At 45.8% G+C, this 22685-nt stretch overlaps 1 protein-coding gene across 1 annotated transcript in view; it reads right to left on the reverse strand.

The window, feature by feature from the left end:
* Positions 1-685: 685 nt before the first annotated feature.
* The window catches only part of LOC142588611 (cytochrome P450 2C31-like), a 51490-nt gene continuing 29490 nt past the window's right edge, over positions 686-22685 (reverse strand). The window contains exons 4-5 of the mRNA XM_075700447.1: positions 10492-10682; positions 686-892 (exon numbers count right to left, since the gene is read on the reverse strand). Coding sequence (XP_075556562.1) covers positions 702-892; positions 10492-10682 — 382 coding nt within the window. The 3' untranslated portion in view covers positions 686-701. The remainder of the gene's footprint in view (positions 893-10491; positions 10683-22685) is intronic.

A 22685-nucleotide genomic window follows, 5' to 3' on the forward strand; every position in this document is an offset into this window, starting at 1 on the left:
TGCAGAGGACTTCCCATTATCAGCACCCTTTCTGGACCTCTATTCTAAATGCGAAGCGCTATACAAGAAGGAGGCGCTGTCTGCCGCTTTCTGAGGCACAATGCTGAATGTGCTAAATAATGTTGCAAACGTAGAAAAGAACTTTTGTCGAGTCCCTTGGGGTCAAATATTCAGTGAAGTCATGAAATGGCCATACGAAAGTCAACATTCAAACTGAAGTGCAAACAACATTGCTTGCTTACTAAGCCAAAACTTGCCCAATTTGTGGTGGAACTATTAGTTCCTGCCACGATAAATGACAATGACAAATAAAAAAAGCAGAACTATCATTTCCAACACATTTTGGTTCGCAAAACCATCCCCGCTTTCTACAGTGAACGGAGCCTTAACGCGGTCCACCAGGCATTACTCTGTTATCTTAATCCAGCGCAAGTCAAGAACAAGAAGAACTGAGAAATTATATAACACGTGTTTATTTTTACCACGAGCAAAAAAAAATGTTGCGAATATAAATTGGGCTCAACAAGAGCAGAAGTGCTCCTTTATTTTCCGCAGATGGTGCTACAATAATCACCCTAACATGTGCAATCAAACCGGAATGCTTTTGCGTTTAACAACATAGTCGAAACAGGCTATTTATAAGAGCCAGTTATATACAGATGGGTTTCGTTATAGCAATTTGCACTTTATAATAAATGTTTTTAGCAAGAGGGAAATTCTCGAGGCAGGAACCGCAGTTTCATATCCTCCAGGCGTTTCCAAAGGAGCTCCGCGGAGTCGCGATTGTAGTCTATTGGGTATTCGGGTATAATACGGTATTTTTGGACAAGAAGTGTCAGCAGCAGGAAGACCTCCATCGTGGCGAACGTCTCTCCTGGGCACGCTCGACGGCCTGCGTACATCATGATCTAATGTTATTCAAGAGACCAAGATCACAAAAATAGAGAATGGTATAATAATTGGAACTATACTAGCGAATTTGTCCAATACAATGTTAATACATGACCCTCTTAGTGTGAGAAGATGCTTAGTCAACCGATATATACGAGAAAAAAAGAGGAGCAACGATACCACCTTGAAGTTTCTGGACTAACACGCCCTACCATGGCTGATTCTGATAGCGTCTGCTCGGCTCTAGTTTGTTTTGTCGGAAGAATTAAACAAAATATATTCTTAAAAAGCCAATGACTAGAATCAGCAATCCTTAAGAACGCTTATATAGCCACCACAGCTGTGATTTGAGTTTCTTTGCGTTTGAGTTTCTTCAACGCTTGAGTTTCTTTCAAACGTAATTAATCATAGGCTAGTCTTAGACACCGCGAAATAGGCAGCCCCCTTGATAAGCAGACCCACTCGACACCACTACTCTTATTCTCTAACACCAATTTTCGCAAGGACTGACACTTTTCGATACTCTTTTTTTCCACAAACAATAGATGACTGAAATAAACTAACTGAAGCATACCCCAGTGCCCGTGAGCTATATATCGTTTGTGTAAATAATCTTGTTATTGCGTGTATTAATTATGGTTGCATTGGAATCAAGTTAAAATTTTTCTTAGTCGTCTACTTGATGACCAAACAATTTGTCTGAAAAACGTGTTACACCCTTATTTCATCTCGTTCTTCTTTGTAAATAATATTTTGTTTTTTGCTCCCCCTGCTTCAACTTCTTGTCCGCAGTATTGCATAAATAAATAAATAAATAAATAAATAAATAAATAAATAAATAAATAAATAAATAAATAAATAAATCTAAAGCGAAATAATCTTTATATGTGAACTCATTTTGACGTAGAGGTGCCGGGGTCCTAGAGTGAACATGAGAAAAATTACTTATACATTTATTTGATCTTTTATTTTTAAGCCATAAAGACGTGTTACGACAAATGTACGGGAAATATTTCTCAAAGAATAAGTCGTCAGTCTCAAGTGATGAATAATTCTTCTTTCTTGCCTTTTTAAAATGCCCATACGTGGTTGCGAAATTTCCTCGCACCGTGAAAACCAGCTTTGCTACGTTGCGAGAATCTGGAAAGGCGTCTTTTGCAGCACTTGACGCAACATAACGCTGCCAGTCTTTTCTACTGAGCATGGAAAATCGCCAAATTTGGCATGGCGAATAACCACCCTGTAGTTCGGGAAAAATATTCTCCGCGAAATAACTTGACGAGTATGCCTAATAACAAGCGCGAAATTTATAAAGGCAAGAGAAACGGCAAAAAATATTTTGCATATTAAAAAGATAGCTTTCGCTCGCTTCCCCGACCTATCGCCATTGGCGTTTTTCTGTTTCTAGCTTCGTCCGCTAGGATCGGAAGGTATTGTCGTCGGCATCTGCCTCGACGACAATACCTTACGAGCTAACCTTCGACATAAATCCAAATATCCTCATGAGTAAGCAACAACAGCTCGAGTGTCTTCTCCGAAGATACAAAGACAGTTTTTCGACGTCATCGAGGATTCGCCAAATACCTGTTGCGAAGCATAACATAAAAACGGAGGAACGTGTTCGGCCACTCCGCGGGAGCCCTTACAGAGTGTCGACGGGAGAACGAGATGCTGCACGACCACATCGTCCAGCCACGGAAAAGCCCTTTGGCGTTTCCTGTTGTGTTAATGAAGAAGTAATATGGAACTCAGCGCCTCTGCATCGATTATCACCACTTGAACAAACGAACAAAGAAGGAAGTATACCCCTTCTCATGGATAGACGACACATTTGACCGACTCTGCAATGCTAAGTATTTTCGTCAATGGATGTCAATGCTGGTTACTGGCCAAATAAAGTCGGCGAAAGGGATTGAGGGAAAGCCACGTTTATCATGCCAGACGGCCTCTTCGGTTTCAAGGTGATGCCGTTCGGGTTTTGCTATGCGCCTGCAAAGTTCCAGCCCGTGATGGGCACAGTCTTGGCAGGACTGAAGTGGCAGACTTATCTCGTCTACATGGATGACGTTGTAGCCTTTGCCACGAATTTCGATGATGACCTTAGGCGGCTTCAGACAGTACTACAGGCGATCAATTCATCTGGACTCACCCTGAAGCCACAAAAGTGTTGTTTTGCTTACGGAGAACTTCCCTTGCCAGACCATGTCACCAGCAAGTCTGGAGTCCGTCCCGACACATGGAAGACAGCTGCCATTGCTAAGTTCCCGCTGCACATCGACAAAAAGGCCGTACGCGGATTAATTGGCTGATGGGCACATTACAGGTGTTTCTTAAGCGACATCTCAAGCATTGTAGAACCATTAACTCCGCTCACGAAAGCCGACATCGGCCTCAAATAGCAAACACGGCAAGATGACGTGAGTAAAGAGCTAAAATGACTGCTACAGTCATCGCCGGTGCTCTCACACTTCGACGAAGACGCCGAGACGGAAATACACAACGACGCAAGTTTCATGGGTCTCCGTGCCGTGCTAGTTCAAAGGAAGATTACTTGAAAGCTTAAACGCTCAGTTAGACGGGGGACTTGAGGAGGTTGCGCGAGCATTTGCGACTGCCGACTAAAAGGGGACTGAACGCGACCGACGCTCACACCGGCAAGCCCGGGCAAGCGCAAACTGTAAGTCGCAATGTCGGTAATTGTCGTTCTCAGCGAGAACTCTAAGGATCGACGCAGTTCGCGCGCACCTCGCTGGTTTCGCGTTCAGGGAACAGCCATAGATTTTTATTCCGGCGAACAGGCAGACGTTGTCACTGGGCTGATGTGCTGTGCCGCGTGTGGTGTCAGCAGTGGACCCCCGGAAGCCTCCGAAAAGAAGCGACGCCAGTGTGTGCGCCCTTGCTGCCGTTCGCGATGAGTGGCCGGCCACGCAAGCCGAACTCCTCGAACTCCCTGCGCGTGATGATATCCAGAGTAAGTCGTAATTGCTGGCTCACCTTGCACGGGAATTGGCGCAGAATTTTTGTGCCTTTGATTTGATGGTGTTCGGTTTCCTTGGTAATCTACCGCGTGCATTCAGCACGGAGCTGGAACTGCTGCGCCCCAACATCACGAGGCAAGACACCTATTACGCTCCTGTAGTCTGAAATGGTGGCGTGGACTTTGTAAACACATTATTGTAGTCTGTCATTGTGGTATGGACTTTGTATTTGGTGGGAGCAGGGGGACGCCAGTAGAAAAAAACATGCTAACATAACTTTCGGCGCGTCGCTGATTGGTTGATGGGTTTTGCGACCACGGTCGTCCGACGGACGAAGCGAAGAGCGAGCGACTGGCCCAGAATAGTGGCTTTTCGAGAAAATCGACCATTGTGACTGGTCGCTTTGCGACCACCTTGGTCGCACGATCGCTGTCAATCGCCGATGTGAACAAGCGTGAATAGCTTACGTTGATATAGGAGTACGTCCTTTGTGCCCGTCCTAAAGGTCGGGGACAAAGCCACAAACCCCTTCCTACTGAACGGGCGCGGCACACCACAGGGCGCAGTGTTATCCCCTCTCCTTTTCAATATCGCCCTAATAGGCCTACCGCCGCTCCTCGATAACATCCCAGGGTTCAGGCATGGCCTATATGCCGACGACATTACCATCTGGTCGTCCACAGGGTCCATCGGGGAAATGGAGAACCGCTTGCAGGAAGCTGCAGACGTGGTGAGCGACTATGCTAAGTCATGCGGGCTCAGCTGCGCCCCCGAAAGTCGGAGCTACTCCTGCTCTCACCGCGAAAGAAGCACACATCCGACTCGCCCACGATCAACATACAACTGGAGGGACACACCATCGTTCCTTCTCAGAGCGTAAATATATTGGGAATGGTTTTCCAGTCGGATCGCACCAATACAATATTAATTCAAAAGCTTAAGAATACAACAGCCCAAGTTACGCACATGATCCGGCGAATAACAACCAAGACAAGAGGCATGGGGGAGGCGGACACGCTTCGGCTTGTCCAAGCCTTCGTCGTGTCTCGAATAACTTACGCTATTCCATACGCACTACTCAACGAGACGGAACTCAAGAAAATCAACACAATGATCAGAAAGGCATATAAGCAGGCGATGGGCCTGCCAATCAGTACGTCCACAGAACGCCTACTACGACTAGGTGTGCACAACACGGCCGAGGAGCTGATCGAGGCACATTTATCCAGTCAGCGAACAAGGCTGGCGATTACGGAAGCAGGGAGGTCCGTTCTCTTACGCCTGGGGCTCTCTGCCCCTCTGAGCCATCCGCCGCCTCATACTGTGAGCTTACCCCATGCCATCCGGAGAAACATCACAGTACGTCCTCTACCTCGCAATATGCACCCAATGCACCACGCAGAGCAAAGGGAGGCCCGCGCCCTGGCCATACACAAGCCATACGGAACTTTACCCTCTACAGCCTACACGGACGCGGCTTCTTACTCTAGACGCGCAGCCACAACAGCCACCGTAGTCGTCAAAACAGAACATCGGAGCAGCAGTTAGCTCACACGAAACAATCCCCTCCAAGCCGAGGAAGCGGCCATAGCCCTCGCGCTCTCCCAAACAGAGGTTGAAGTCATAGTTACCGACTCCCAACAGGCGTGCCGCAACTTTGCTAGCGGGAGAATTCATACCACTACGCTCCGGATCATCAATCAAAAGCCGCCAACGAGATCAGTCAGGATCATCTGGGCGCCAGCTCATGAAGGCATTCCTGGCAACGAGGTCGCCAACCACGTGGCTCGAGATCTGACCCACCGAGCCGACGCCGAGGAATCTGAACCTGAGCGCATGCACCCTCTAGTCTATTACCAAGACATCACACAACACTACAAGCTAACGCGCAGAACATATGCACCCCCATACAAGTCACTACCTAGAGAGCAGGAGCGGTTCCTCCGAGCTCTACAGGTTAATACATACCCCCACCCAACCAGAAATCACCTCATACACCCTACAAAATTCTCTCCGCAATGCCGCTTCTGCGCCGAGCCCGGGTCCCTCAGGCACATAGTAGGGGGTTGCAGAGCGGCACCATTAAATCCTCCGAACCCTTACCCCACTAACGAGCTTTGGGAGAGAGCCTTGGCCAGCTCCGACCTCGAGGATCAGCAACGGCTGATTGCCAGGGCCCAGGACGCGGCCCGAGCTCAAGGCATTCTGGAATGAGGACGCCTCTCCAAAGCTGCATTTACCTAATAAAAATGTTCATTCTCTCTAGCTTACGTTGACCGGTTACTATCGAGCGCGGAAGCGAATCATTCTTCGATTGAGAAAGAGTGCCTTGCGATTATTATGAATACGACGAAATTTCGGCCTTGCCTATAAGGCAGGTGCTTCAAAGTGGTAAGCGAGCGCCACGTCTTGTGCCGACTGGCAAACTTGAAGAATCGTTAAGGTCACCTTGCACGATGGAGCCTGAGACTCCAGTAATTCGACATCGCTATTGTCAGTCCGGCAGGAAGCGTACTACCGCCTACTGCCTGTCGCGCGTATTTTGAGCCGCCACCGCATGGCGAATGGGATGGTGACGCCTTCCTAGGAACAATAACTTCAGACGACTTCGCCGAGCAGCAACGAGCAGACGCGATGTTACGAAGACTTGCGGAGTAATTGTAAGGCCTGATCGACGTTTTCCCTAGGACATTATGAAGTGGACTGTACACGTTTTGCTTGTGCAACGACGTCCGCGAAAAAGAAAACTTCTACCCAGTCCTTCGTACGTTCAAGAAGAAGCCTTCTCATCATTGGTCATCGACTGTGATTCCAAAGGCCTCAGCTGCGCTACCATCCGCACTTCGAGCTCTAGCGTTGCAGAGCAGGTTGCTATTGCCCTTGCATTGACGGACAGTGTACATAAAATGATTTATTCAGATTCCAAGGCCAGTTTCAGGTGCTTCCAGATGGGAATGGTGGCTCCCCAGGCCCTACGTATCATCCGAAAGGCTAAATACATGAAACGTCACTCGTTGGCCTGGTTCCCTGCGCACATTCGAACCATTGAGGGTGCCTCGGTACACCCCAACGAAGAGGCGCACTCGGCTGCACGAGGTTCGACTGACCGTTCGCCGGGTAACGCGTCCTCTCCGGGGCGACCCGAGCCTCTCTGTTTGTACAACGAGATCGGCAAACAAAATTGTCTCTCAAAAAGACTCCTGCCTCTGTCGCACTCCTCGCTGTGCGGGGCCCAGGGATTCACTCTCAGACTTCGGCAAACAAGCACTTACCCAATCCCCGCAGTGCGGTACACAATGTACCCCGAACGGTTCCTAAGCTGGCGCTGCCCTAATGTGTGGTGGTTATGCGGACTTCGAGCATGGCGTGTGAGGCTGCGCCTGTGCCTCTCCCCCTTTCACCCAAGAAGAAGTAATGAAGCTTATTGGGTTCAGGACCAGACCTCTCAAACTCTAGCCGTCCAGGGGGCTCATGAGAGGGGTATCAGGTTTCATATGATGGTCCCAGAGTGGGCCTAGCCAGGTGATGTTGAGTTTCCTCTCGTCTATTGTGAACCAAATGAAGTTGTTTCACCCACTCACTCACTCTCCCCAGTCCGCGTAAACTACCTTTTCATTGTGCCAGCAGCACTCCGGCTAGAAGTCTTACACGCCCTGCACGATGATCAGACACCTGGGCATTTTTAGTTTTTTTCTCACGCATGCAGGAATACAAGTACTACTCGCCGTGCGTGACCGCCGACGTCGACCGCTACATCAAGACGTGCCGTGACTGCCAGCGACGCAAGACTCCACGGACGCGCACAGCGGCTATACTACAGTGGATAGAGACTCCTTGCCAACGGTTTCAGCAGATCGGGATGGATTTATTGAAACCGTTTCCGACGCAACACATGGACACGAGTTGATCGTCGTGGCCGCTGACTGCTTTACCCGCTACGCCGTACCCGAAACGAAGGGTCTGCCCAAAGTTAGTGCAGCTGAAGAAGCTAAATTGTTCGTCCAAATTATCCTGCTATGCCATGGTGCCCCAAAATTGTTCACCACCGACTGAGGAACGGCTTCTACAGTGAAGCTCACGCAAGCCATTCTGCAATACAGCCACACAAGCCACACTATGATAACTGCCCACCATCCGCAGGCTACTGGTTTTACGGAGAGATCAAACAAGACTTTCGCCGGTATATTGGCACTGTACGTCGACGTCGAGCAGAACACCTCGAATTCCATCCATTCGCATGTAACCTTCGCTGATAACACGGCCGTACAAGCAACAACGCAAATCACGCTATTCAAGCTGGCTTACAGAAGGAAACCGACAACGACTCTCGACGCCATGCTGCCGCACGTCCCTCCCGCAGAGAATCTCGACGTCGCCGTCTATCCCAAGCGCGCCGAAGAATCCTGGTAGCTCACCTACCTGCACATCAATAATCATCAGAGGACCTACAAGTGGCACTACAGTCGCAGACAACGAGACCTGGAGTACCAGCCCGGCGACCATGTTTGCGTTTGGACCGCAATATATCAACTGGGTGTTAGTGAGAAACTTCTGCGACGCTGCTTTGGGCAGTACAAGATCATTTGTCGTTTGGCACACTGGACTATAAGGTTGCGGAAGACGGCATTTCGCTATCAGGGCGGCGCCGCTCACGACCTGAAATATTCCATGTTGTGCGGCTCAAGCCGCTCTACCAACGCTCACAAATTTTGGAACTGTTTTTTTATTACTTTTTCTTATTAGGCGTGCTTTTCCTTTTCGCTCTCCCTTTATGTTTCTAGCATCGGAACGGTGCTATTTAAGAGGGTATTGGTACGTGTTCATGGTGTGACCGGGTTTCACCGTCCGTGAAATGTTATCGCTCAGCGGAGGATGAGCCGGCATGTATCGGAAATTTCTTGAATCTTATGGATGGTTGCACCGCTTTCTGTTGTCACTGAACTTTGTGTCATCTGCTAGCTTGTATTCGCGACGCGAATTTTGTAGAATTTTCGGAAAGACACGTGGACACCAGCGATTACTCTGTAACTTTCGATGACTCATGTCACAAAAGTCTAAGCGCTTCCGCGGGAGAAGAGATTTGGACGATTGCGGACTGTTCGCGGCTATCGATGTGCTTATAGTGTAGCCTGTTTTCATTCTGCTTTAGTGCTGCTTCAAGGTTCAAGTGGAGGAGTCATGTTAACCTATTTATGGAAGAGAAGTCTGTTGATATTTATTGAAATAACATATTTTTAGATATTTACTTTCAGGCACATGACCTTCCTCTTTCATGTGAAAGAGTCTAAAAAAGGAAGTTGTGAAACGAAAATTTGAATGACACCAAAGGGCCTCGTAAACGCTAAACTTCGACTAGTGGCATCAGTTGGCATCTATACTGGGATCTTTTGCCTCGTTCGCTCTGCACTTGACTTATGCGAAACGTTGTGTGGGTGCATCTATTTCGTGTACTTGACAGCTGCGAGGAGTTGGCAATTTTTCTGAACAAATCTCCTTGTTTACTTGCTGGGGTCCTTGATTATCTAGCCTACGGAGTGACTGCAGCTGGTGCTTGGCAGCGCTTTCCAATTGTATGGCTCTGAAAAACTGTACAAACAGTATGGATCCGAATGTTTGCTGGCGCGCTGTCTTCAGCCCCGAGTACTGTGTCTGCAGAGCGTGCCCACAGGTCCTTTCTAGGTACAAATTGACCATTCCGTTGAGATCTACTTGCCCACTGTGATTTTCTCGAAATATATGCTTCCTATGCTTTTCCCTACTTTGTATACAGGAGTATGTGCCTGCAGAGATCAATCGAAAGCTTTGTTTTGCAATAAAGCTTTGGTTCTCCTGTGTTTGAAAGTGTAATTGCATGCGAGGTGCAGAACGCTAGTACAGACACTTTTTTGCATGCTATGAATGGCACCCCCCCCCCCAGAATTGGATGCTCGGGTGATATACGGCACTACCTGCATACAGTAATGCGGGCCGATGGTGACAAACTACCCTCTAATTCATAAAACATCTTCACCCGTCAGTGGTATAGCCAACACTGCATAATGGCTGCTCCTGACGTGGTAAATAGCAACGAGCCAACCCTGTGTCATGGTCGTGTTTTTGAAGAAATGTAAATTTCGGGCCTTTTTGAAAGGCTTTCTCCTCCAACATTGCACATCGTATTGTTCAATGTTGCATTGTTAAATATATCTCGCTACTGTTCGTCGCAGTCATATATTATTAATGGATGTTGAATTTTAATCTATTTAGCATTTTGATGCATATGGCAAGGCTGTTGCTTAATCGCTGGCTGCGCCATCCCTTTACCGAGACAGCATTTCCACAAAGTCTGTCTTAGAATATTTGCAATGGCAGCAGAATATCTCTAAATTATACAATCAAAGGGCACGCGATGAAGGCATATTGCAAAATAAACGCTCCCTTCTCAATACCAGCATCGTAGGTAACTTAGGACATGCTGTACTATACCAGGATATCTGCTCTGAAAACACAAAAGCGCCCGACTACCATGGCACTTATTGCTTGGTTTGTGTGTTCTGTACTGCTTGTGTGTTCGCTTCCTCACGATAAACTCCTTCCTGTCAGCTGCATTCATTTACTTTACAAAATATCAAGAATATCTTACCGATAGAAAATGCAATAAAATATCCCGGCTTGTTTCGAATTATAGTCCCATCTTCAGTCAGGAAACGGTGCGGATCAAAGTTATTTGGATTGTTCCACAATTTCGGGTCGCTGTGAACTGCCGAAATGTTAGGCAGAACAACTGTTCCCTTAGGGATGAAGAAGTCACCAATCACCACGTCTTCTGAGGCTCTGTGAGAAAAGAGAAGACTTATCAGACAGACTTTAACGATAACAAGGAAGTTGTTTACGCAACAGTTTTTTATACAAGAATTACCAGAGGGCACTCTGGCTCTGCGATCGTTCAGCCACATAGGGAGTGATGAGAAATACACGGTCTTATCTGACCTTCGTGGCGGTAGGCTCAAACTTATAGCTTTGCTTATTAGGCTTTACATCTCTCCAGTGTCCTAAATTTCATATCCATTGACGCTTTCCCAACTGCAGAATACCATGTGAACACGCACAACTGTCGCAGCTCAACCTGTCGAGGTGGCGAAATTAAAACGCGCCAAGCGTCTCAAAACGCTTGCTTGCCAGCAAGAAAATCGTAAGGGCGTTGTATGACGCTTCTAGATGCATGCGTCCGTGGCAAAGTAGTTACAATGTCGCGTTTCTGTGCTAGATGTCCTGTCTTTAATTACTAGTGTCGGACAATTTTACTGTTTATTTAATTATTTAAAACCCGGTACTTTCTTTAACATGACTAATTTACAAAGCCGCCGAACCGTTTGAAGTGAGAAGGACGAAATTTATGAAAATCCATTAACTGCCCATAACGCCCATGCTGGCTGCACCACCCGATTGCAACTCCAGTAGAGACGAGCGCCATAGTTCCCTCTGGTGTTTCTTGTATGAAACTCCACGGTTAACGTGACTAGAAGCGCCAGAAATTCTGTATGCCTTATAATAATATTTGGGGTTTTACGTGCCAAAACCACTTTTTGATTATGTATGAGGCACGCCGTAGTGGAGGACTCCGGAAATTTTGACCACCTGGGGTTCTTTAACGTGCACCTAAATCTAAGTACACGGATGTTTTCGCATTTCGCCCCCATCGAAATGCGGCCGCCGTGGCCGGGATTCGATCCCGCGACCTCGTGCTCAGCAGCCCAACACTCTGTATGCCTTATATATATATATATATATATATATATATATATATATATATATATATATATATATATATATATATATATATAAAGGTTGAAGTGCGAAGGACGATTATGTGCTTTTAAAATAGTGATGGAATACTAGCCTTCTCCCGATCTTTGTACGTTATAAACTGCATGTGGCTGTTTTGCCTGGTTTCCCCGGTGAACAATTCAAGGGACTGTGTTGTCACGTACAGCACATGTAAGTGCCCCGGAGATCGGATAGGAAAACGGCGCCGTGGTAGCCCATCATCTAAGACCATCGCACTCGTAATATGACGTGGGTACGTATTCCACTTGCGGCCAGTTATTTGTTCTTCCGGTTTAAGTTCCATATCTTAAAGAGAAAGCCTTAGATCGCCCTTGGGGGAAGAAATTGCATGGCTTGAGTTATAGCACTAAAATTCGTAATGAGTCGAGCCCTCAACCTTTGGTAGTAGTCGAACTCACGGCCTTTGAGGTTATTAGGGCGAATTAGGCCATCAATTTATAAGAAAGCCTGAAGCGAAGAAGAAGGCTTTCTTCTTCGCCTGTCTTTATAAGAAGCCCAGGCGAAGAAGTGTCGGCACGCCCTGTGGTGGTAATTAGGGCGACGGAATTAGGTAGCAGTTAACTTAGAGTCAATTGAGGCTCTCGAACCCACTACCTTTGGTGGAAGTTAAACAAAATTTGAGATATCGACGAACCAGCCGGAAATCCAAGTTAGATTCCAGTTGACATCGTTATGGTCGAGAGTAGAACCTACGACCTGTGGTGCTAACTAAGGCGATGATAATTAAGTCACTCGAGCACACGAGCCAACAAGACATATGCGCGAACCCGCTTCTCTAAGTTGGATTCCACCTAACATCTTGGATATCGAGATTCGAACCCACTAGTTCGGTAGTAATTAGAGTGTGGTGAATTAAGGTCCAATTAAAGAAAGATACAGTTAATTAGGATACTCGAACCCACTGGATTTTGTCGGAGCCGAGCCCACGACCTTTGGCGACAGTCAAACCCACTAGGAAATTTGGGCAAGCCATCGAGAGCGGATGCGTTTCACGTCGGCTACGTCTAATCGATGTCCTGTCGCTAAAAGTTTGTTTTTCGACGTGAGAAACCAGTTCTACTACATCCATGAGGTTACGAAGAACCGGTTAGAACCATTATTATCCAAGTTGGCCAATTTTTGGCAGGTCTATGGGACTTTATTCTTCGACCACGAGAACGCCGCAGATTCGGCAGCCGCAGATGCGCACGAGACGTGGCGGCCATGACTGTTGCACGGGGCAACGACGCAAGCAACATGCGAGAAATGGAGCTTTCGATCGCGCAGACGCCAGTTTTTTGATGAATCTACGGAGTATACCATCCAGAGAAAGAACAGTGGGAGCGAGCAACCTGGAGGTGCGCTTCCGAACAGCAAGGAAGCCACGTTGGCAGCAGGACGACAACGTCACCACTTCGGTGCTTGACAAGCAACCTCAAAGTAAACGCTGGAAGCCACAAGTTATGCCCATATTAAGAGAGGAAGACGGTGTGGTCATCGTGAAGCCAAAGAGAACTCTCAACCTCGCAGAATATAAGGTGAGCAACCAGATCGGAAAACCCACGTACGCTGCCGCTGGCATTCCACGGGAGTCTCAGGCGTTCGCTATCTGGCCAGCCTGTGATCAGAATATATTTATCAAGAACGGCCAACGTATTCTCCAGATCCTTGCGATCTAACAGCTAAAACTCGGAGGACAGGCCCGAGCAGTTCAAGCCTCCCTCAAGTCATCGGAGAGCACAATCCGTTATGTTATTCAAGTTAACTCTAGAGCCGGTGAAGCGGATATTACTGAGGTCATTTACTCGCCAGAGGCTCCAGTAGCAGGCGTAGGAAAATTAGGAAACACCAACGTAGCAGTGATTGCGTTCGAGGGCCACAAGGTACCTTCCAACGGCTAATACAGGGAAGAAGCTGTGCCGGTTCGCCTCTACCGCAATACGACGCCGGCCTCTCGCTGCAGGCGCACCATCGGCCATATCACCGATGTTTGTCCTTATCCGCAGGCCTATCGATGCGAGGCTTGTGGCGAGACAAATGTAGAAGAGGGCTACGAGTGTCAACCCTCGTGCCTCATTTGCGGGGGCCATCGTGCCGCGGGGACCATCCAGTGCACTCTACACGAGAGGTTGTGGTGGAACTGGAGCCAGACAGAAGCCCGCCAATGGAAAAGCCAATCAGCAACATCACTCCAGGAACGCTCGAGGTAGTGAAGCCCACGACCTGCATGCTCGTAAGGGGGTTGAAAACCCCCTCGCCTCGACTGCATGCGACAGCCTTAAGAGGAAGCTTTAGCTCGGGGGCTCCTATCTAAATACATGTAAAAGGAGAATTCGTTTTTCTCAGCAACCACCGCACCACATTTGACGAGGCTTGTTGCATTCACAAGAAAAACTCAAAATCTAGTGACTGTTGGTTTCGAATTTTTGAGTTAGGTCGTGAATTTTTTATTAAAAATTGGCAAAAATCGAAAAATTTCAGAAAACGAAACTATCAAGTTTACAACTCTGTAACTCAGCAATGAAACATGATATCACAATTCTGTGAATTGCATCTAATAGTACATCTAAAGCGGACAAAATTGGTATGTTACACATGAATATAAAGAAATTTAATCATAGGGACATACAACGTTTGCAAAACCGTTGTAACCAACGTAACAAATTCACGTAAGATGTAAAATGACAAACTGAATTTGTCCGCTTTCAATGATCTAATGGATGCCGTTTACAGAACCGCGATATCAGTTCTTGATGCAGAGCTATGAATTTGTAAACTTCGTGCTTCTATTTTTTTCAAACTGTCAAATATTTGAAAATCGTGCTAAGAAAATTTAAGCCTTAAATCGAAATTCCGCTTCCAGCAGTCACTAGAATTTAACTTTCTCTTTCAAATGCAACAAATTTCATCAAAATCGGTGCAGGGGTTATCTCAGAAAAACGTTTTTGCGTTTTACATGTATTTGAATAGGCCGCGTCGGAGTTGGGCCCGAGCTAAAGCTTCCTCTTAACCGGGGACTCTAAGGAACGTGGTCGTCCAGAAGACAAGCACGATGGGTTAAATTCAGAATGCAGACCAGGAAAAAAAACGAGCCAGTTGTGGTTGCCTCTCCTCACCCCACGTTGTCTAATGAGAAACTTAGAGCTGAGAACGAAGGCTCAAACTATAACTGCAAAAACTTAGAGAGAAAACGGCAGCGTACGATCCAGGGAACTCTAGAGTGCTTCAGATATAGCCTCAGCGCAGGAAATTGAGGAGGAAAACTCTCCCCCGCCGTAGTCAGGTAGTGCGACTAAGTCACCCTCCAGCATGTCTGAAATAGGGCGAGGCTTGTCGGGCAGCGGCGCCGCGTTGGTGGCTGCACTTTCGAGAGGGGACTGTACGGGGCGCGCAAACGGGGACGCAATTAAAACGAAATTAAGTACACGGATGGATAGCATGGAAAAACGAATCCAGGAGGAAATCGCAAAAAATGGAATCTCGCGTGCTTCCAAGCCTACATGCTAGCGTAGAAAGAATTGGAGACGCTAAGCGAAAACATTTAGCAGAACTTAAAAGGAATGTCAGAGCGCACAATTTGTAAAATGTTAGAGCCGCACCTCTCAAAACTCCTTGGTTACTAGTTAGGATCAACCGCAAGTTACAAGGATTCGCCAAATGCTCGCGCACTAAACCAGCCAGATTGATAGGCAAAATTGGTACCAGCCAGATTGCGTCTGATGACAGTGTTGACTTATGTATAAAACAACAAGGACTGACCTCTTCGAGTTTTCAATATGGCTGCGCAAACTAATTTGGCAGTGTTACAATGGAACTCCATGCTTTTTAAACCTAAACGGAAATACCTTCAACAGTATGTGGACTCTCTAGATGAGAGGCCGGATGTGATCGCGTTACAGGGCTTTAATGTGGCAGCTAAATTCAGGTCATACAGTAAACACCAACTATCACTTTGACCTGCATACTTGTACACGAAACACTACGGCTTATTTTTCCTTTTCTTATTTCATTCAATACTATTCTATTCTATTATATTCTATTATAATAGAATAGAATATTATTCTATATAGGTCTATATATATAGGTTCCTAGAACCTATATATATAGAACCTATAGAACCTATATATATAGGTTCTATTATAGGTCCTACGATTTTCCTTCTTTATATCAATGATATCGTGGCAATACCAGGAACACCCGATATTGTATTATATGCCGACGATACAAACGTTTTTTTCTCCTCTGATAACATCTCTACTCTAATTCCTCTTATTAACAACTGGTTAAATTCCCTTTCAGTGTGGCTATCGGCTAATCAGTTGAGCCTAAATGTTAAAAAAACAAAGTATATTGTTTTTACTCCTATTAACAAACCAGTTAAGTTCGCATCTTCTTTAATATTTCAATCACAACCACTTGAAAGGGTTTCCCAGTACAAGTTCTTGGGTGTACTCTTCCATGAAAATCTACGGTGGACGCATCACGTAAGTTATATTAAACGTAGCATAGCACAATTAATTGGTATGCTCAATAAGCATCGCACGCTGCTACCTTTAAAACTTAAACGTCAGTTATACTTTTCTACTATCCATTCTAGACTCCACTATTGTCTACTTATCTGGGGCGTCACTTCTAAGGCTAACTTGGAAACTCTATTCCGAATGCAGAAGAAGTGTGTTCGTATTATTAATAACCTATCGATGTACGAACATACCTCTGAGTACTTTCACCAGGACAGTATTTTGAGTGTCGCTAGTTTGTATAAACAAAAGTTATCCGAAAAAGCTTTTTTAGAATTCATAAGTAATCGTGAGAACTTTTTTTCTATATATACTAATACCACAACTAACTACACCTTAAGAGCTAGGAATTTTATTACGGTAAAAACTAGAACAAACTACGGCAATCAGCTTTTACAGTGGCAGATTCCTAATTTACTTAATTATGAGCATGCTTTATTTGATATCATGCAAGATTCCTCAACCATTTCAATGTTCAGAAAGAAATCAAAACTGTATTTTTCCAACAAATGACACCTGTTTTTTATAATTTATTTCCTGTTTTTTTCGACTGATATGCAATTTCATGCGTTGCAAGACTTTTTGTTCCCATGTGGCCTTTTGGCATTCCTGTATCTTTCTGTACGCACTTTATTTCTTCATTTTCATTATTTACACTGATTGTGTTGCAATGATTTCTTGTATGTATAATTGTAACATTCGTATATATAAGTATGTATATTATGTGTGTATATATATGTATATATTTTTTGCACTGTTGTCTGCTGTGCTCGTGGCGCCAGGGGCCTAGTCAGGCGTGTATGGTCACGCCTTTTGCTCCGGCGCCATGACAATCTTGTATTGTCAAAATTGTAATAAACTTCAAACTTCAAACTTCAAACTTCAAACTGCCGGCCGCCTTTTGGTAGACAAGGCAGGAGTGGGTACATGACGTGTAGATGTTAATGGTCCATCAAGAAAACAACAGTAACATCTACAACAGAGAACCACATGGGCACACGGTAATGTTACTGTGAAGCAAATCAGGAACAAGCAAACCAAGACGCAAACGCCCTGCATTTAAATCCGAAAATAAACCACCAAAAGCATGCCACCGAAACACCGAGCACACAAAGCGCATGGCTAGAAGTGATTGCTGAAAAAGATGCATCGGGTGATGATATGGCGGCCACATCGTTAGGTAACTTATTCCTGTCGGCTATCGTTATTGAGAAGAAGGACAGCTTGTATGTATTGGTTCTGCACTGAGGCAATGAGTTTTATCATGTTTGGGCCTAGTCTCTAGTGTTCTGTTGTACTGCATGTAAGTATGAAATACTATTTTGGTATATATAATAGTGATTGCGAATAAAAATATTCAAACGGCTATACACCTCGCACTCAATACGGAAATACCACGTGTGTTCATTCGTATTCTCCCTTAGACTCGTTCTAGTAAAGGGGAGTACGTATTCATTATAAAGAGCCGTCCAAAACGAATGACAGCAGTCTTTGACAAAATGTTTCGGAAAGCGGTACCGGCTGAAAAATCTGCGCCTCTCACTATTTGGAGGATTTTAAATGCGCACAACTTTCTCTCGTGTTGCGACAACGATAACGTAAAAGGTAAAAAACTGGCAGCAGCAATACCGGATATGGCTCGTATTATTCTGACGGACCCGCAGCATCCTACGAGAATAGGCAATAGCGTTTGAAGGGCCACATGCCCCGATTTAACGCTAGTCATAAATTGCGAGTCAGAAATTTCGAGTGCCAAAATACGCACTATGCCTGAGGCATTGATTACTACACACTCCTGATTCGCCTAGACCACAAAAAAGCATGGGAAACACAGGGGAGAAGCACGCCTTGTGGATTAGTCACTTTTTCAAGAGTCTTGAATCTTCAACTAAACTCGCCTATCAAAGAATATAGGAAACGGGCTGAGTTGCTGGTAGCTGCCAGAGAGAGAGAGTCACGAGAAGGCTGCACACCTCGGAGGAGGTCCCGGCAGTCGAGAACCACCTACTTCACCTCTGGCATTCCAGGAGAGGCCTTACCAGAAGACAGAAGAAACAAAAACACCATCGAAAGTTTAAAATCAAGATCTCTGAAATCACACAAGCAGCGGATGCGGGTACCTTGGCCAAGAACAATTGGCTAATCAAGTGTAACTCAAGGAGAGGCGGGCTTGTCTTCACGTCCCCGTGGAGACTCCTGCAATGCCTGATCTTGTCCTGCAACGCGACCAAAGAGCAGCAGCGGAACGTCAACCAGCACTCCACGGAAATGAGGGTACGGATGAGCTGCTGGTGCCAAGCCTGACGAGCAAATACCTCTGTACGAGCAAAAATGACGAGCCTGTGATGCAGTATAAAGGCAAGGATAGGCAAGGATAATGCATAATTCCACAGACACTGTGAAGTAGAAGAAGTACAGGTGGGGCTACTAAACATGAGAATAGGTACGACACCAGGACATGACAAAATTCCGGTCAACTTGCTCGACAAGAAAAACAAAATGAAGCTAGGCCACCTGACGAATTACATCGATGTGTGCTGGCCAGCTTCCAATTTGGCCCTGATGTGAAAATCTGCAGACGTCACCTTTATCCCTAAGCCGCGCTAAGATGTAAATATTAATAACTTCTATCGGATTTCGCTCATTTCATGTGCAGTATAGCTGATGAAAAAATCACTGCATGCCATACTTTCACTTTTTTTGGAGCAAAACAATTAAATGCCCCACGCCATGCTTGGTTTAGAGAGCGCCTATCCACGCAAAACCTACTGCTACAGCTGAGGAAAGAAGTTACTGACATATCCAGCAAACACAACGCAGAGCTATCGTAGCCCTAGATCTCAAGGGCGGTTTCGATAATAGCAAAAGCTCAAAGATCCTGGTCAACTAGAGGAAGACGTAGTGTGGAAGAAGGAATTTTGAATACATCAGAGACTTTCTACAAGACCGATCAGGTCATGTAAATATTGGAGATGTTCAAAGCAATCCCTATGGATACTAGGGGTGCGCGACAAGGAGCAGCCCTCTCGCTTCTGCTCTTCAATATTACGCGTATAAATTTACCACAGCACCTCGAGTGCATAGAGGGATTCGGCACGCCCTCTATTGCAGATGACATTACGGTCTGGGTGACGAAGAGTAGCCTGCTTCGACAGTCCAAAAATATGCCGGAGTGCGCACTGCGCTGCTCTCTTGAGAAATTGGCATTCTAATCAAGCGCAGACAAGATGAAGCCTCGGTCAAAATTACGGTGCACGTCGCCGCGATCTCTCGCGTGGAGACACTGTGCATCCTAGGACTGCTCCTTTACAACAATAGAGTCAACGCAGCAATGCTTACTTAACTCCGTTCATCATGCGAACAAGTAATGCGAATGATCATTCGTATTACCAGTAAGACGATAGGGATGAAGGAGAACGACACTCGTCCGTTGGTCCAAGTCTTTATACTCAGCCGAATGGTGTACGTGGCCGTGTACATTCGGTTGAGCAGGTGCGATTTAAATTTAAACGCTTAGAAGAGCAATAGGAAGGCGCTCGGACTGTCGGTGAAAATATGTATAGAGTGCTTGTTGCAGTTTGGGGTGCACAATACAACAGATGAGATAATTGAGGCCCACCTATCAAGTCAATGTGGCAGACTGGCAGGAACAAAAACAGGACGAAAGGTGCTGGAAGACCAAAATATCAGCTGTCTTTAATATACAGCAACAAGACAAGACATTCCGAAGGAGTGGAGGAGCAAGTTTGCGACACTGCTACTTCCTAAAAGCATGCACCCTGATCAGCAAGCAAGGATAGGGCAAGATCGAAGAAGATGAACCGGATCTATTCTAAATTAGAGGGAGCCTTCTTCGCGGATGCTGCGAGTACGGTAGGAGGAGTCTCTACAATATCGGTGGTGCGTCAAGGGCAGACGGCCAATGGAATTTCTGTTCGGCACGAGGAAATTGCAGAATTAGAAGAGGTGGCCATAGCCATGCTAGCTTCACATCCTAATTCCGAATACATCAATACGGACTCACAAACTACAAATAGCAAGTAAACGCGGAGTCGAATTGCGCCGCTAGCTTGCAGGATCCTGAAAAAATCTGGGGTCTTCACTTCAAGCGAAGTGCTGCTTTGGGTGCCAAGGCATGAAGGTGTAGAGGGAAACGAGCCAGCACGCGCTATCGCACGAGCTTTTGCTCCCTAGGGTCCTTCCACCTCCCCATCCGTAGACTCCGACTTCCGGTTGTCGTTAGTAACTTATGTAGATGTATTATAGTACTTAAGCTTTTGTGGCGAAAATACCCGGGCCTGGCCAAGGGATTAGATAAAGCAGAAGAATGACATTTACGATGATTACAAGCCATGTCACTTATTAACCCAGTCAAGCTACATGCTTTCGAGCCACAATCCTTTTCAGCCGAATGTTAATTATGTGGGTAGAAAGCAGATTTGTAGCATATGGTACGGGCCTGCCAGACTAATAGTACTTTGGACACTGTACAACAGCCAAGATGGGAAGGATGGGAGGCAGCCCTGCCCAGCTAAATCCTCGAGGACTAGCAAGCACTCGTGGAAAGAGACAGGGTGACGGCCTTAGCCAGCGGAATTCTGGAATACGAATTTGGCCACATTTCTCCTAACTCTCCTACCCTTTTTCTGCCAATAAAACGTTTTCATTATCATCATCATGCAAATTGTATTCAGATTGACATCGGGAAGGTCGAACCTACCACCATTGGTGCTATATAGCCGAACGTAACTACGGCAAATTAATTAGGACCTACCTAATTAGGACACTCGAATGCATGGCGTCTGGTGCGAAGCGAAACCGCGACATTTCCGGTTCTTGAGGGCTTAAGGCACAGTTCTTAAATTATAGTTATTTAGAGTAAAGGTAATTATTATTCATATGTACACACGCACCCGAACTCGTGACCTTTGGTAGGAGAAAATAAGTAATAGGAAGTAACAACGCGTCAGCCAAAAAATGTGAAGTAATATAATGAATGTATCGTGGCATGTAGGCTTTTGTGTTGTTCCGGTTTAGCGCAAGGCAAAGTGACTGTCAACTTTTTGTTTTCTTTCATTCAATTACGTAGTCTAGATAACATCACCGAAGCTATCCATGGTGTCATTGTTTGTTCTTATGTTTTATATAACTAATAAAGGTCGTGCCTCTCGGTTTCCTTTCTCCATGTTCATCACATAGTTAGTGTCTGGAGTCCTGCAGTTTTGGTGACTTCAGGTGGTATATGTGGGTTTATTGAGCAGTTGCCTTCGAGCGAGAAGTTCACGTAGACGTGGCGCCTGTGACGAAATGGGCATTGGCATTGGTGGAGGCATTGGCAAAGACTCCCAGGGTTAGTTAATGTAGGGAAACAAATTCTTCGGACTGTGACTGGAAAACGGCGCCACTGTAGCTCCAAGTTCAATGGGTAAAAGCATCGCACAGTAATTCGAAGACTGGGATTCCAATCACACCGGCCCCCAGTTCTTTTTCATAAACTTTCATTTCCATTTATTTACCCTTCCGATAATTAATAGGAATTGGAGATGCATGCCTCTGTGCTGTGATTGGTGTCATTTTTAATGGTTTCTTATGATAGGACTAACAAAGATCGGGCCACTCAGTTTCCTTTCCTTTCGTTCAAATATATATATATATATATATATATATATATATATATATATATATATATATATATATATATCGGCTGAATTATATGTATATATCGGCTAATCGGCTGAATTGAGTTGTAGGCCAGGCGCCTATAACGCACAATTATTCCAATATGTTTTTATTGCAATCTCCTGACGTAAAATCTCCCGCCAACTGAAGCATCGGGCGGTGACAAGGACGGTTGTTTATAGAGACCAATCAAATGCTTTCCTCGTTTATAGGAGGTCACTTTTGTTTGTTTTGAAAACGAATAACATTGCCTACATTGAGCGGCTCGTCTGATCTAATTGGCTGATAAGAGGCGACGAGCACGGCTTAAATGGAGAGGGATTCGATGGGGCCGAGCCAGCGCACTGAAAATCTATAACCGGATGAAGAGGGTGATGCGGCGTCTGCGATTGGTCCGCTATCCCTTACTTAGCTTTAGTTGGGTAGTTGGGCTCACTCTGAAGCCGGAAAATTTTCGCAAAAGGAAATCTGGAGTCCACCCCAACCCACAGAAGACAGCTGTCATCGCAAAGTTCCAGCAGCCTATCGACAAGAAGTCAGTTGGAGATTCCTTGGCATGTGTGCCTACTACAGGCGCTTTGTCAAGGATTTTTGACATATCGTTGAGTCGCTGACCCATCTAACTAAATGAGATGTCGAGTTGAAGTGGAAAACGCCGCAGAGAGGCGCTTTTCAAAAACTCAAACAACGCATGCAATCGCCACCGGTACTTGCGCACTTGCAGAAGGATGCCCATACAGAAATCCACACTGACGCTAGCAGTCTAGGCCTCGGTGCCGTCCGATCCGAGAGGCATCACGGACTTGAACGG

Source organism: Dermacentor variabilis, chromosome 7, assembly GCF_050947875.1.
Source record: "Dermacentor variabilis isolate Ectoservices chromosome 7, ASM5094787v1, whole genome shotgun sequence".
NCBI classification, from domain to species: Eukaryota; Metazoa; Arthropoda; class Arachnida; order Ixodida; family Ixodidae; genus Dermacentor; species Dermacentor variabilis.